The following is a 15000-nucleotide window of genomic DNA, read 5'->3' on the forward strand; positions in this document are numbered from 1 at the left end:
GAAAGGGTCCCGCTTCTCGATTGTGGACCTCCATCAATCCCGAATTGCCCAGCTGCCAGCTGACTCGAAGCTCGCTGGGCGGAACTGCACAGACGGGGGGAGAAGGTGACGAGAAGAGAAATGGCTTGAGAAACGAGATCAAGTATAATATGTTTTTCTATTTAAAAAGAAGGATCCACGGTGAATACTCTTGTTTGGCAAGAAGGAGTGTATTTGTAGAAATGTATACGAAGCTTAAAGTTTTTTATATTTTTACAAATACGTTTTGGCTTTCTAAACGAAAGTATTATTGGGGATCCTTCTGTTGATACGGTATTACTCTTGTTTGGCAAGAAGGAATGTATTTGTAGAAATGTATACGAAGCTTAAAGTTTTTTATATTTTTATAAATACGTTTTGGCTTTCTAACCGAAAGTATTATTGGGGATCCTTCTGTTGATACGGTATTACTCTTGTTTGGCAAGAAGGAATGTATTTGTAGAAATGTATACGAAGCTTAAAGTTTTTTATATTTTTATAAATACGTTTTGGCTTTCTAAACCGAAAGTATTATTGGGGATCCTTCTGTTGTATTACTCTTGTTTGGCAAGAAGGGATACTGTTTTTAAAATCTATACAATAAAAGATTTTTCATATTTTTTTTTTTTTTTTAAACAGAAAGTATTATTGGGGACCTTCTGTGATACGGAGTGTTTTATATTTCATGTTTTATATTTTTTTTCGTGAGAGGTTGTGAAGGTTTCTTTTTAGTGGTAGAAGAAGAAATGTGGGTATTTTAGTTGTTGTTGGAGGAGGTTATTTTAATTAATTGAAAAACTTTCATGAAAATCTACAGAATGAAATGGCTGAACATTTGTTTTGTATACATACAAAAGTATACAATATATATATATATATATATATATATATATATATATATATATATATATATATATATATATATATATATATACTAAGGACTTTCGTCTTATTACCAAGACATGGTCGCAGCAACTAAAGATATACAGAGACAAGGGCCTATATATATGATGGGAATAATAATTCCTAAGGGAATATATAAAGGTTGGGAGGTCACAGAACGGGGTGTAAGTGTGTTTGTGTGTGTGTGTGTGTGTGTGTAAGTTTCTATGCATACATGATTCTTACTTTTACTTATGGGTATATGCATGTACAAACGGCAAGCAATATCTAATAACAAACTCCATATTCTAGTTGACAAACAACTACTTCATCCAGTCACTACACAATAACCTCCACATTAAAAAAAATAAAAAAATAAAAAAACTAACACCATTCCCCTTCTCTGAATACTCACCAATAACCGTGAGATTAACTCTTCTGTTTATGGTCGGAGAGAGGAGAAAGTCGACCCTGCACCTGTATATACCTGCGTCCTCGGCATCTGTCCTCTCAATAATCAGGGCAGCGGGTGATCTGTCGGTTCTGAAGGTCGTTCTTCTCGATAGCGTCGAGTTGGCGTCTGGTCTTATCTCCCTGGGTCGTCCTCCCAGCAGTTCTCGGTAGTCGTAGCTGTTGGTAGTTAGGGAGAGGTGTAAGTTGAGAATAACTGTAATAAATGTAAACAATGTTGGTAGTTATGGAGAGGTGTAGGTTGAGAATATTTGCCTTGAAGGTAAACAGTGTTGGTGGTTAGGGAGAGGTGTAGGTTGAGAATATTTGCCTTGAAGGTAAACAGCGTTGGTGGTTAGGGAGAGTTGTAGATTGAGAATAATTGCCCATATTATATTCTTTCCTTTTCTAATTGAATTTATGCAGTTTATTTAGTTTGAAATGATGTTAGATTTACCAAAGTATTAATAATAATATTTATTCTATAGGTTCATGTAGCTTGTATAATTTATGCTGAAGTTTGATTTACGACAGCAGTAATAATAATTTTGCCTCATAAGGGGGTTATAATACTTTTACAAACAAGAAAAGCATTTTATAAAGAAGGACAAAGTTCTACAAAAAAAAAAACAAAAGTACAAAATTACAAATTACAAAAATACAAATTACAAATCGTGAGAATTACTTATAGATCCTAAATAATAGTAACTATAAGATCACATGTACAAAAACCAAAATGTTTATAGAACAGTACCACAATTGCATCATGACATTTGCATAGTCTTTTGAATACTGCAGTGACTACTATATATTGATTCTGTGCAACGAGATATCAAGTATAAAATACTTATCAAAACAATTCCGGTAGTATTCTCTGGTTACATATAAAAGTTAACTAGACACGAGAAAACTCAATCAACCATAAAGATCATAAAATCATTTATATTTTTGTCACACGTTTCAGTGTATGAAAATATCTCGCGTAGTTAAACTGCAATAACTGAATTGAAAAAGATATGCACGACGTTTTATGCTTCCATGGTGAATTTAGCAATAGTTCAGTATTGTTTCTCTTCAGTCCATTGAGGTATAAACTAAAAAAAAATAATACCAGTGGCTTTTGCTTTTAAAGTATTACAGAGCATACAATGTTCAATATATCTTAATCTTTGATCGCTTTATGGAGACTTTAGCTGCAGGAAAGTATTATTAATATCTCATTGTAAAATGGTGATCATGTGTAACAAATGTTTTTGTCTTTGTTTTTTTACTTTTTGTGTGTTTGTATGTTTGCACATTACGATGCTAAACTTCTCGACTATAAAGTATAAAGGGTGTTTGAATTACGTCTGGAATTTTCAAAGTCTTTTTTCATTTTTTTACTGTTATGGCTTATAAGACATTTCTCATTTCATCAAGTGATTTCAATTCTTAATTTGTTAGTGTGTCTTTTTCCATGTATCGAAATGTCAAAAATCATGACAGTTAATCCTTATATTTCACATTAATGCTTATATTTTGTGCAGGCTTATACGTAATTTATTGTATCTTGATTGTTTCATTTATGATAATCATTTCACCAACACTTTAGATGCTGTTTATGAATCAAGTTACATGGAAGATAAACTATTTCTTAGGCTTCGTTCCATTCAGTTGATAACCTATTTTTCTCATTTTATCTTAAACCGTCCCGTTATCTTATCATTAACACTTCAATAATCTCTCAGATTTCAATCAGTGGGTAAACTGTCCTTTTTTTTAACCTAAACTATCCCATGATTTAATCCATTATTCTTCAATTTTCTTTTTAATTTCATTCAGTTGCTAAACCATTCTTTTTTAGCCAAAACTACCCTGCCAGTATTTTCTTAACTCATCAAATTCCTTCAGAGTTCGTCCAGTGGGTAAAATATCCTTTATTGTAATCCTAAACTGTCTCATCATCATCTCCTCAACTCTTCAACATTCTTTCAAGTTCATTCCTCTTCTCTATTCTTTCCTTCACCATCTCCACCATTCTATAATTTACAAAATTCTCTCTCTCTTCTCCTGCACCCTTTAACTCCACGCTTCATTCTCCTGTTTATCAACTTCTCTTCGTTTACTCTTTTTCTCTCATCACTACATTTTCCTTATTTCAGATTCTCTGTGCATTTCATCCTCCTCCTTTTTCTCTCACCACTACATTTTCCCCCATTTCAAATTCCCCTTCCATTACCTCCTCCTCCTCCTCCTCCTCCTCCTCCTTGTTCTCCCACTCTCCTTTCATTATTCTATTTCTATTATCCTTTCCTCTCCTCTCCCCATTTTCTTTCTTTCTGGTCGATTACCTCTTTTTACCTCCACAGATTCCCTCCTCTCTCTCTCTCTCTCTCCCTCTCTCTCTCTCTCTCTCTCTCTCTCTCTCTCTCTCTGTGTGTGCCGAGCAAGGGAAATTCCCCTTTGTTCTTCTTTATCTATACCTTAGTTTGGGGTCAGATTCTCTGCCTGTCTTTGACTGCCCATGTGTGGTCTCTCTAAGGGATGGTCTTGCATATATATATATATATATATATATATATATATATATATATATATATATATATATATATATATATATATATATATATATATATATATATATATATATACTGTATATATATAAATATATTATATATATATACTGTATATATATATATATATATATATATATATTAGATATATATATATATATATATATATATATATATATATATATATATATATATATATATACTTCCCAGCGCTTTAGAGAGCTAAGCTTTAGATGAGCAATAACTTGACTTCTGAGAGAAGAAGAGAGAGAGAGAGAGAGAGAGAGAGAGAAGAGAGAGTCAAGATACCAGTCAAATCACTTGGGATTTATAATCAGTGATTCGCTTACAAAGCCACATTTAATTCCCGTGAGTCTCACAAAGTTATCCCCAAGCTAGAATTCATTCTTTGTTAAGTAGTATTTGTGGCTTAATATTTAAAACTGAACAAACGTATAAGAAGCAGCCACGTTTGATTCTGACTGTAAACAGAGAACCGGAATTCCATAGGAATTTGTACAGCAGAGAAGAATTCCACTTCTATCTCTTCACGGATGATCATTATTATTCAGAAGATGAACCTTATTCATATGGAACAAGCCCACCACAGGGGGCCATCGACTTGAAATTCAGGCTTCCAAGGAATATTATGGTGTTCATTATAAAAGTAACAGAAGGTAAAGGGGAACACAGGAAGAGGAGATCAGATGAATAAGCAATTTGATAAATGAATAAATAAAAATGTTAGTGTATTAGGGCAAAAATCCATTACATCTTCGCTCGACTTCTGAAGTTCGAATTGCTCGACATCCTCACGAGGGAGGTTGTTCCACAGTCCAACGGCGTGAGGAGGAATCAAGGCTCCCCTGGAACTGAGGATTTGACAGCGAGGGAGGCACATTTATTGCATATTAGTACTCCTGGAGCCATTGCCACATCTGACTCCAACCAAGGACATGTCACTAACCTGTAGAGGGGTGTGTGGATTCCTTCCTTGATCCAGAGAATGAGTTGAACGGAGTCCTTTGGGTCCTCAACTTTGAGGTCGCAGGGCAGGGCTGCCAACCCTCCTTCGACCACCGTCACGTCTAACATCTCGACTGAAAGTAGATAGAATGATAAAATGTCAGTTTCTAAAATAACTATCTTTCAGGCGTCTATTCATATAACTGGTATAGATTGTTTTTTCTTGGCTGTGAATAGAAGGGAAAATGTTTGGTGAATTTTTAAAATAACTATATTTAGATTACTTTTGTCTTGGTTGTAAGTAGATAGAATAATAAAATGTTAGTTTCTAAAATAAGTATCTATGAGGATTCTATTCCTATAGTTGGTAAAGATTGCTTTTTCGTTGGTTGTAAATATAATAGAAAAATAAAGGTGAATTTTTAAAATAACTACATTAAAATTGCATTTTCCTTGACTGAAGTAGATGGAATAATAAAAAGTGAATTTTTAAAACAGCTATCTTTCAGTAATCTATTCATATTCTTAGTACAGATTGCTTATTGCTTTAGTGTGAATGGATAGAAAATAGTAGGTGGATTTTTGGAATAACTGAATTTAGATTGCTTATTTTTTACTTTGAATAGACAGGACAATAAAAATGAAATTTTTGAAGTAATGATATTTAGATTCCATTTTACTTGACTGTGAATGGATAGAAAGAGAAAATGAGAATTTCTAAAATATCTATATTTAGCCTGCTTTTTTCATTGACTGTGAATATATAGAAAAATAATAAGTGAATTTTTAATATAACTATATTTGTGTTGCTTTTTCCATGACTGTAAGGCGATAGGAAAATAAAAGGGGAATTTAAAAACAATCATATGTAGATTTCAAATACCTACTGTATCTTTCAGAAATCTGTTCATGTACTTTTTATAGACAGTATTTTACTCGGCTGTGAATAGATAGAAAAACAATAGGAGAACTTCTAAAATAACAATCTTTCAGGAATCCAATTACGTACTTAGTGTAGATTACTTTTTTCCTTGACTGTAAATGGACAAGAGAATAAAAAGGGAAATTCGTACAATAGATGCATTTATATTCCTTTTCCTTAAATGTGTATAACTATGTAAATGATTGATGAATTTTTAAAATAGCTACATTTCAGAATTCTATTCAAATACGTCGAACAGAAAGCCTTTACCTCCAGAAGATTCATTGTATTAATTTTTCGTCATTGTTTATTAACTCATTTTCATAATGACTAGCATTACACGTTCCTAAATTAAACGAATGTTGAATGGTGCAGAATAAACTGATGAAATTTCATTGCTCTCATAAATCAATTGATAAATTCATTTTGATTATCAATGCAGCCTCATAATACAATAGATCAATCAACTGATAACGAGCTTGATTAACAATGCAGAATGAACTCTTGCTGTTTTCGCGATATCATAATTGTTTAATGTTATACAAAATCAAAGGGTATGATTTTTTATGTAAATATACACGCGGATTATTATGACGAATCTGAATGCCATGTTATACACACACACACATATACAGATATATAGATATATATGTGTGCGTATATATATATATACACATATATATGTATATATATATTAATAAGTCGAGTACATACATAAAAAAGCTACTTTATTATAGATGCAAGTGAACCGAATAAATTTATTTTTAACTCATAGCTAGTTATCATTCAGTGAATTATTTATCTCTTTCTTTTCTATCAAGGATTCATGGGAGAATTTTGAGACCATTCTTGTTACGAAATCTGTAATTAAAACTATTAGTTTCAGCCTAAAAAAATAGGCTTAATCTAATAATGGAAGAGGAAATTTTTGAAAGTGTTATTAGCATTAGTCATGTGGAAGCTCAAACGTCCTCATTAAAGAAAATCTTAAAATAATGGAACTGGAAAACTTTAAAAAGTATAATTTCTTTGTGTCATAATTTGTCAGAAATGAATTAAGAATCTTCAACATTTTATTCCAAGTGAATAAAATTTGTCAAAAAATCTCAAACAAGCTTCTGTTCTCATTTGTGATTCTTACATAGTTCTCAACCTAAAAAGTAAGTATGAGAAGGAATAGAAAAAAGAATAGCATTAAATATTGGCCAGGATATTTAGTTAAGAAAGAGAAACTTCAATTCAACGGGAAATTAAAACTTTCATTTTTCACTGGTCTCGTCCACGAGCCTTTTCGAGCACGGAACTAATTTGAGAAGGAAAAAGAAAGTGACAAATTTAGCTTGAGTCCAATTGCTCTGTCTTTATCCGAATAATTGGATTGAAACTCTTAAGAATTAAATCCTGGGGGCAATTAGGTTTTTAGTTCCCATGAACCGGACTTTTGCGGCCCGTGATAGGAAAGGCGACATTGCACTGTCAAAATTCGGATTATTTTTGGTATATTTGAATAAAAATAGATAATCTTTCTAACCTTGCACTGCCAGACTCTAGACAGATTTAAGGTAATATAATTTTCAGTTCTTAGAGATACAATGGTATATGACTTTTCGTAATATATAATTCAGTAGATGTCAAAATGTCCAATTATTTTTTTCCTATTTAGATAAAAATAGCTAATATTTTTAACATTGCACTGTCAGACTTTAGAAAAAAATAAGGGTAATATTATTTCTAATGCTTACAGATACAATGGCATATTCCTTTTCAAATATCGAGTTCAGTAGTTTTTAAAGAAAATTCCCCTAATTATTTTTGTATATTTGAATAAAAATAGATAAATTTTCTAACCTTGCACTGCCAGGACCTAAAAAAATTTTCAATTTTCAATTTTAAGAGAAACAATGATTTAGTCCATTTCAAATATTCAATTAAATAGTTTTCTAACAAAACTGAAAACAGAGAAACGAAATTATAGATGTTTATTTGATTTCGTGTTGTCAGTATCTGCAAATTCACCCTGGAGTTTAATAATGATTCTGATAAGGTTACGTGACAGAAATAAAATAAGTCTCTCTCTCTCTCTCTCTCTCTCTCTCTCTCTCTCTCTCTCTCTCTCTCTCTCTCTCTCTCTCTCAAGTGAACGTCTATTAATAATCCACTGAGGGTGACAGGCGTGAGACCATGAAACTTGTTTACAAATGATTAAACAGTGTTGTTTTGAGACGTGAAATTGTTTATGCATCTAATTAAGTCGTTCAGCACACCTGGTTCTTTTTCTTAATCACACATAGTCTTCAATGATTAACTGTGAGGTAAAAACGTATCTATCTATCTATCTATCTATATCTATGTGTGTATAAAAATTATGGAAATTCATATAAAAAAAAGAATTATTTTCGTCACAATAACTCCATAGCTACCTTGTAAAACTTCCTTTCCTCTTTCTCTCCCTTTTCCTGTGCTCTCTCTCTCTCTCTCTCTCTCTCTCTCTCTCTCTCTCTCTCTCTCTCTCTCTCTATATCTATATATATATATATATATATATATATATATATATATATATATATATATATATATATATATATATATATATATATATATATATATATATATTTATATATATACATATACATATATATACACACATATATACATAAACAATATACATCCACCCAAAGTATTACCAAGACTTTATCCCAACAACTCCTCGCACCTAGTGGGCGCCGTTCGCACACAAAAGCCTCTCGGAAGGTGATTATAAGCAATTATGAGACCAGCGGCTCCGCAGAGGACACTCAGGAGTGACGTAAAATCCTCCAGGAGTGTTTGCGGGCAATTACTGGGATTCATCGACTCAGGGGGGGCGGATGGGGAGGGGGGGAGGAGAGTCATATGCCCTTCTGTTTCGCGGCTGTTTCCTTTTGCTTGTTACTTTTGGCTGTTTTTTTTTTTTTTTTGAGGTCTTTTGTTCGGCTGATTTTGTGTCGTTTTTGTGTTTATGTTTTGTTGCTTGTGGACGCGCATGCATATAGAAAATCAATGAGTATATATATATATATATATATATATATATATATATATATATATATATATATATATATATATATATATATATATATATATATATATTCGTTCTTGGGGTAATAAAAATGTGCTATTCTTATTTCCATTTTTTTAAAGTCATACAGCTCGCTGGTAACTCAGTTATATTACCACTCACTGTGAAAAGTTCTATATACCATCCCATTCATATATATATATATATATATATATATATATAATATGTATATATATATATATATATATATATATATAGAGAGAGAGAGAGAGAGAGAGAGAGAGAGAGAGAGAGAGAGAGAACGGAACGGAACGACAAAACTAGACTCTGGGCCAGATTCCCGCCCGATTGCCAACACCCTGGACCTCAGTTAACCCAATAAACCTGATAACAAATTACGGCGTCAGTGACGCACATTAATGAACATCCAATTACCTTTCATTACCTGAACGTATCTCCCCAACAGAGGCACCGGACCCGAAAGGAAAATAGATTCGTACTGGACTTCCAAACTTGACATTGGTAGGCCTGTGCAAAGTTATTTGCGAGCAGTTCTCAACTGACAGTTACTTTCCTTCCCGGCCGATTTTGGGGTAAAGATAGACGCGAATTGAGAAATAGAGAGATTCAGGTTGATAAATGGAATAAGGGGATAATGTTCAGATGTCATTATAATCATTGGGAATTGGGAATAGACAAATGAGGGCAGCAATGCGATCGGGAATGTCATATGGATGATCAAGCAATGTTTAAAGAGATATATTTAGACAGACAGACGAAGTGGATATTGTTTCTTGTCAGGTAAAAGTAATAAGTTGCTGGTATCCAAAGAGAGAGAATAACACACACACACACACACACACACACACACAGAGAGAGAGAGAGAGAGAGAGAGAGAGAGAGAGAGAGAGAGATGAAAGTCAACAACCAATTTCTGATAACATTCTGCTTTAAGAGAAGAGAGAGAGAGAGAGATAACAATCAACCAGAGAGAGAGAGAGAGAGAGAGAGAGAGAGATGAGAGTCAACAATCAATTTCTGATAAAATTCTGCTTTAGAGAGAGAGAGAGAGAGAGAGAGAGAGAGAGCAATTCATCCATGATAAAAATTCTCCTTTTAAAACCAAATTTCTGACATAAAAATCAGCAATCTATTCATGATAAAAATTCTCCTTTAAAACGAGGAGAGAGAGAGAGAGAGAGAGAGAGAGAGAGAGAGAGAGAGAGAGAGAGAGAGAGAGAGAGATAACAATCAGCAATCAATTTCTGATAAAATTCTGCTTTAAAAGAGAGAGAGAGAAACATAAAAATCAGCAATCCATCCATGATAAAATTCTCCTTTGAGAGAGAGAGAGAGAGAGAGAGAGAGAGAGAGAGAGAGAGAGAGAGAGAGAGAAAGTCAGCCAGCCAGCAACCAGAACCCTGCTACCAGCCGCATCCACTCCCACAGCAAACGAACACCCAGTCATACGGAACTGCGCCCCCCGCGCAAAAAAAAAAAAAAAAAAGTCATAACAACGACCCGTATAACTCGTACCACCTAAACAGATTATGGATGCTGTTACTCTGCCGGACAGACACAAGTTAAATAACTCAGCTGGGGGGCGCCGACCCTACTAAAGGTGATAGACCCTGTTCCCTGTTAAAATAAAGGTGAAATTCTTTCTGCCTCAGTGTCTGGTTGTCAGAGTTTCAAGGGCAAAGTCTGGTGATTTATTTGATTCGTACAGTTTAGGCTGTCGAGCCAAGCACTGCTCTGGGGCCATATGGGGCCACTTTCGGCCATTCAGAGCTCGAGACTGTGATAAGAGGGAGTTGGAGCGGTTGGACAGCGAGATAGAGATCCAGAAAATAAAGGAAATGAAGTTAATGAAATTAAAAATTTAGCTTGGACAAAACCCTGCAGTTACACTCAGAATTAGCAGTTAGAGGTGTTGGACAGCAAAATTGAAAGAAAATAAAGATGATGTACAAGGATCTAAAGGTTGACTGGGAGAAAACCCCGCAGTTACACTCAGAATTAGCAGTTAGAGGTGTTGGACAGCAAACTTGAAAGAAATACAGAAGGTGATTTACGAGGATCTAAAGATGAAACTTGGAGAAAACCCCACAGTTACACTCATAAATAACAGTCAGAGGCGCTGGACAGCAAAACTGAAAACGGGAAGCGAGAATGTGTGTGTCAAGTAAAAGACTAGAAAGTGGATGCAGCTAGGACCGAAGGGACACTGAAACCCCAATTTTATAGCAAAAGCCATTGAGGCTGGAGGCTTAAATGAGTCAAAAGGATTTCTGGACTAAGGGGGATTCTTGAAGCTCGTAGCAAGAACCAGGCCCCCTGAAAATAAAAATTAGCAGAAAAGATAAACAAGAAAAGATTTCCAAAGCTTTCCAGTGCGGGAAAACTTAAATGAGTCAAAAGGATTTCTGGACTAAGGGGGATTCTTGAAGCTCGTAGCAAGAACCACGCCCCCCTGGAAATAAAAATTGGCCTAAAAGATAAACAAGAAAAGATTTCCAATGCTTTCCACTGGCGGGAAAGCAACCATCGTCTGAGCTGGGTGGAGCTAAATGTGAAATGTCACTGAAAACGTAATAAAACGAATGATTTCTGTTGAGTGATTGACCTTTTGACTTTAAGTTGTAAAAGATTTAGTATTCAATGGAAGTCGTCGTCAATGCGAAGTGGAAATCTTTGCAGGAAAGGTTAAATTGATAGGATGAACTTTAGAGTCAAAATGGAGGCTACGTATTAGAAAGACTCACTTGTGATATGAGGAGATATGTATATGATTATGTATACTCGAGTGATTTTTAATCATGAATACATTGTATAATGCCATTCAAAATTTCTGTTTTTATTTAATTCGTTTCGTTTGTGGCTCATTATCGCCAAAGAATTTGATAATGTTCGATTGAAATTATGCAGATAGTACAATGGATGGTTGTATCGTGATGTAATACTGTATTTGTGTCAAGATGTTGCATTGAATATTTGATCTTTAAATTTTTTAAATATTTGTTTTTTCCTCATTTCGTTGTTTTTGTTGTTGCTTTTGTCCTAAAACGTATCATTAAAAACAAAAACAATAAAAAAATATGTTTATGCTTTTGTCGAAAAGGTCTTTTGCCTTCGTCAAATTCCTTTCGCTCTGACAGTGAAAAAAAAAAAAAAAATTTTAGCACCTCTCACCATTTTCCTTTTTTGTCCCGAAGTTGGAGACATTCTTTGAACGAGGTAAACAAGTCTTCGCTTCAGAGAATCGAGGGAATATCGGGTCCCTTTGAAATGATATTTCTGATATTTGAAGTATTTCGCTAAAAGTTTCGCCAAAGCGTGCACCGGAAATGGAAGAGGTGAAAAAAACACAATTCCCATTTGCTGTCAGTTTTAGCCGTTTGAAAGATAGAATTTATGACTGTTGCTGTTTTAAAAAAACATGAGCGCAAGAGGAGACAAAAAACAATTCGCATTTGCTAAATGTTTTTGCACTCTGAATGATAGAACTTATGGATATTACTGTTTAAAAAAAAACTTGAGCTCAAGAGGTGGGAAAAAACAAGTCCCATTCGCAGGAAGGTTTTGAAGTCTGAAAGATAGATGTGATGAATATTGAAGTTAGAAGAAAAATTGAGCACGAGGTAAAAAAAAAAAAAAACTATGCATATCCGCTGTAAATTTCTGCAGTCTGAAAGATATACATTATGAATATTGCTGTTTAAAACAAAACATGAGCACAAGAAATGAAAAAAACAATTCTCATTTTGTCAGCTTTTTCAGTCTGAAACATAGGCGTGATGAATATTTCTGTTTTTAACAAAATGAGCATGAGAGGTGATAACAAATCACATTTGCTGAAAGTTTTAGTCTGGAAGATAAGCATGATGAATATTGCTGTTTAAAAAAAAACCTGTAAGTTTTTGTAGTTTGAAGAATGGGTGTGATGAATATTAGTTTAAAAAAATTGAAAAACAGTTCATAGTTGGTGTAGGTTTTTGTATTGTGAAAGATGGACCTGATGAATACAACTATTTAAAAAGAAAATTGAACACAAGAGTACATGACCAAATGGAATATTCAAAAGAGATAAAAATGCTGTATAAATCATGATAATTTCCAGGGTTAAAAAACATCACTAGTTTCAAAAGTACCACGATTTAATTTTGTCAGTTGTTTGGAGAGCTAGTACTCTAAAATTCTCCAAGGCAACATAAGAACTTCAGTCAGAGAAATTATCCCAAGTTTAATATTTTATTCTTTTATTTTTTCTTAACAGATTCTGCAATGAGAGTTTACATTTTTATTTTGTTTTTGAGAATTTTTCAATGTAGAATTATTTCTCTATCGGGTCATGTAGCATTATCAGTAATAATAATAATAATAATAATAATAATAATAATAATAATAATAATAATAATAATAATGAAGAAATCCACAATGATGTTAATGAAAATATATATTAAATATAGTTTACACTGACATCATTGGGGATTTCTTCACCATAATAATAATAATAATAATAATAATAATAATAATAATATTGGTTTCAATAAGATTACATTACACGACAGTCATCAACGGAAATGACGTCACGGCACACCCAATGAGTTACACGACAGACACGGCAAATACACGACAGACACACGACAATATTACGGGGAAATAACGACGTTACGACCGACAGCGAACGACATTACAGCCCAGGCGAGAAGCTTTCCGGAGCAGTCATTAAATCCAAACTTTTACCCTGGACGACCTCGCTTCATCAGCTGGTCGTTGCTGCGAGTTCATTGCTGCCAGATGTCGTTTTAGGTCGTCCATTAAGGCTAAATGGACCTCTGTGTTTGTTTGTTTTTTTTATTTTAAATTGGTTTAATTACTGGGTTTTTTTTATTCGTTTTAATTCTATTGTTCTTCCTTCTTCTTACCTTCGTGGTCTTTAAGAGATATATAAATGGTTTTAGGTAGCTTTTCATTTTATATATATATATATATATATTATATATATATATATATATATATATATATATATATATATTTATATAGTATATTCATGTATATATATATATATATATATATATATATATATATATATATATATATATATATATATATATATATGTATATATATATATATATATATATATATATATATATATATATATATATATATATATATATATATATATATATATATATATATAAATCAGACATTATCAAAAAATTATTTCAATTTACTGTCATCTGACCTTTTACTAAAGACAGGAAAGGCGTGGGGGCGTTTAGATGGGCGGGGCACACGGGTGGGCGGGAGGTTGGTGGGTGGGGTGGAATTATTACCCAGAATCCCCCAAATCCCTCTGAAGGCTTCAAAGGTCAGATTCGCACCAAAAGTAATGTTTTGGATTTTATTTTATTTTTTTTTTTTTTTGCTTCTTTAAAATTGAAATAGGAGTTTCTCTCAGGGGTCGGCTTTAGACTTTGTTTTTCAGACAGAAATTTTTTTTTTTCGGTTTCGAAAATCTGTAGATATGTCAAGGACGTAGGGAGATGTTTAATTTATATTTATACATATATATATATATATATATATATATATATATATATATATATATATATATATATATGTATATATAAATATTTACTGTATGTATACATATATATAACAGCTAGCTTTTAAAATATAATATTAATTATAACTGAGATATCCGCATTTTAAGAGCGACTTTAGTGAAAAAAAAAATTAACACTAAAATTACATTAAAAAAATTACGTAACACTAAAAAAATTTCCTAATAAAGAATCTTTTAAAGACACCAAAAAAAAATCAGTATTCACTGAAAAAAAAAACATCATCTAAGTACTTTGCAAATTAATTGTATAAAAAAACTTTTCAAAAAGTAATTGGATTGCGGTGCCATTAAACATATGCAAATAACATGAAGCTTTTTTTTTTATTTTATTTTTGCCAGACTTGAACAAAATTCGCCTACGTAATCACCATTATCAACTCAAATAAACTAGGGCTGTAACTGGATAATCAAGCCATTTGGCTAATGAATGGAGCGTTCAATTGCGCTTAAATGGAAATTATTTCCGCTTAAAATTTGACGATGCTAAACTGCTTTTCTCTCTCTCTCTCTCTCTCTCTC

General features: G+C 32.9%; 1 protein-coding gene across 1 annotated transcript in view; it reads right to left on the reverse strand.

Moving 5' to 3' along the window:
- LOC136854930 (nephrin-like) overlaps window positions 1-15000 on the reverse strand; it is a 57110-nt gene that overhangs the window by 22083 nt on the left and 20027 nt on the right. The window contains 3 exon segments of the mRNA XM_067131465.1: window positions 1-84; window positions 1316-1530; window positions 4870-5002. The exon segment at window positions 1-84 is cut by the window's left edge and continues 42 nt beyond it. Coding sequence (XP_066987566.1) covers window positions 1-84; window positions 1316-1530; window positions 4870-5002 — 432 coding nt within the window.

Source organism: Macrobrachium rosenbergii, chromosome 30, assembly GCF_040412425.1.
Source record: "Macrobrachium rosenbergii isolate ZJJX-2024 chromosome 30, ASM4041242v1, whole genome shotgun sequence".
NCBI lineage: Eukaryota > Metazoa > Arthropoda > Malacostraca > Decapoda > Palaemonidae > Macrobrachium > Macrobrachium rosenbergii.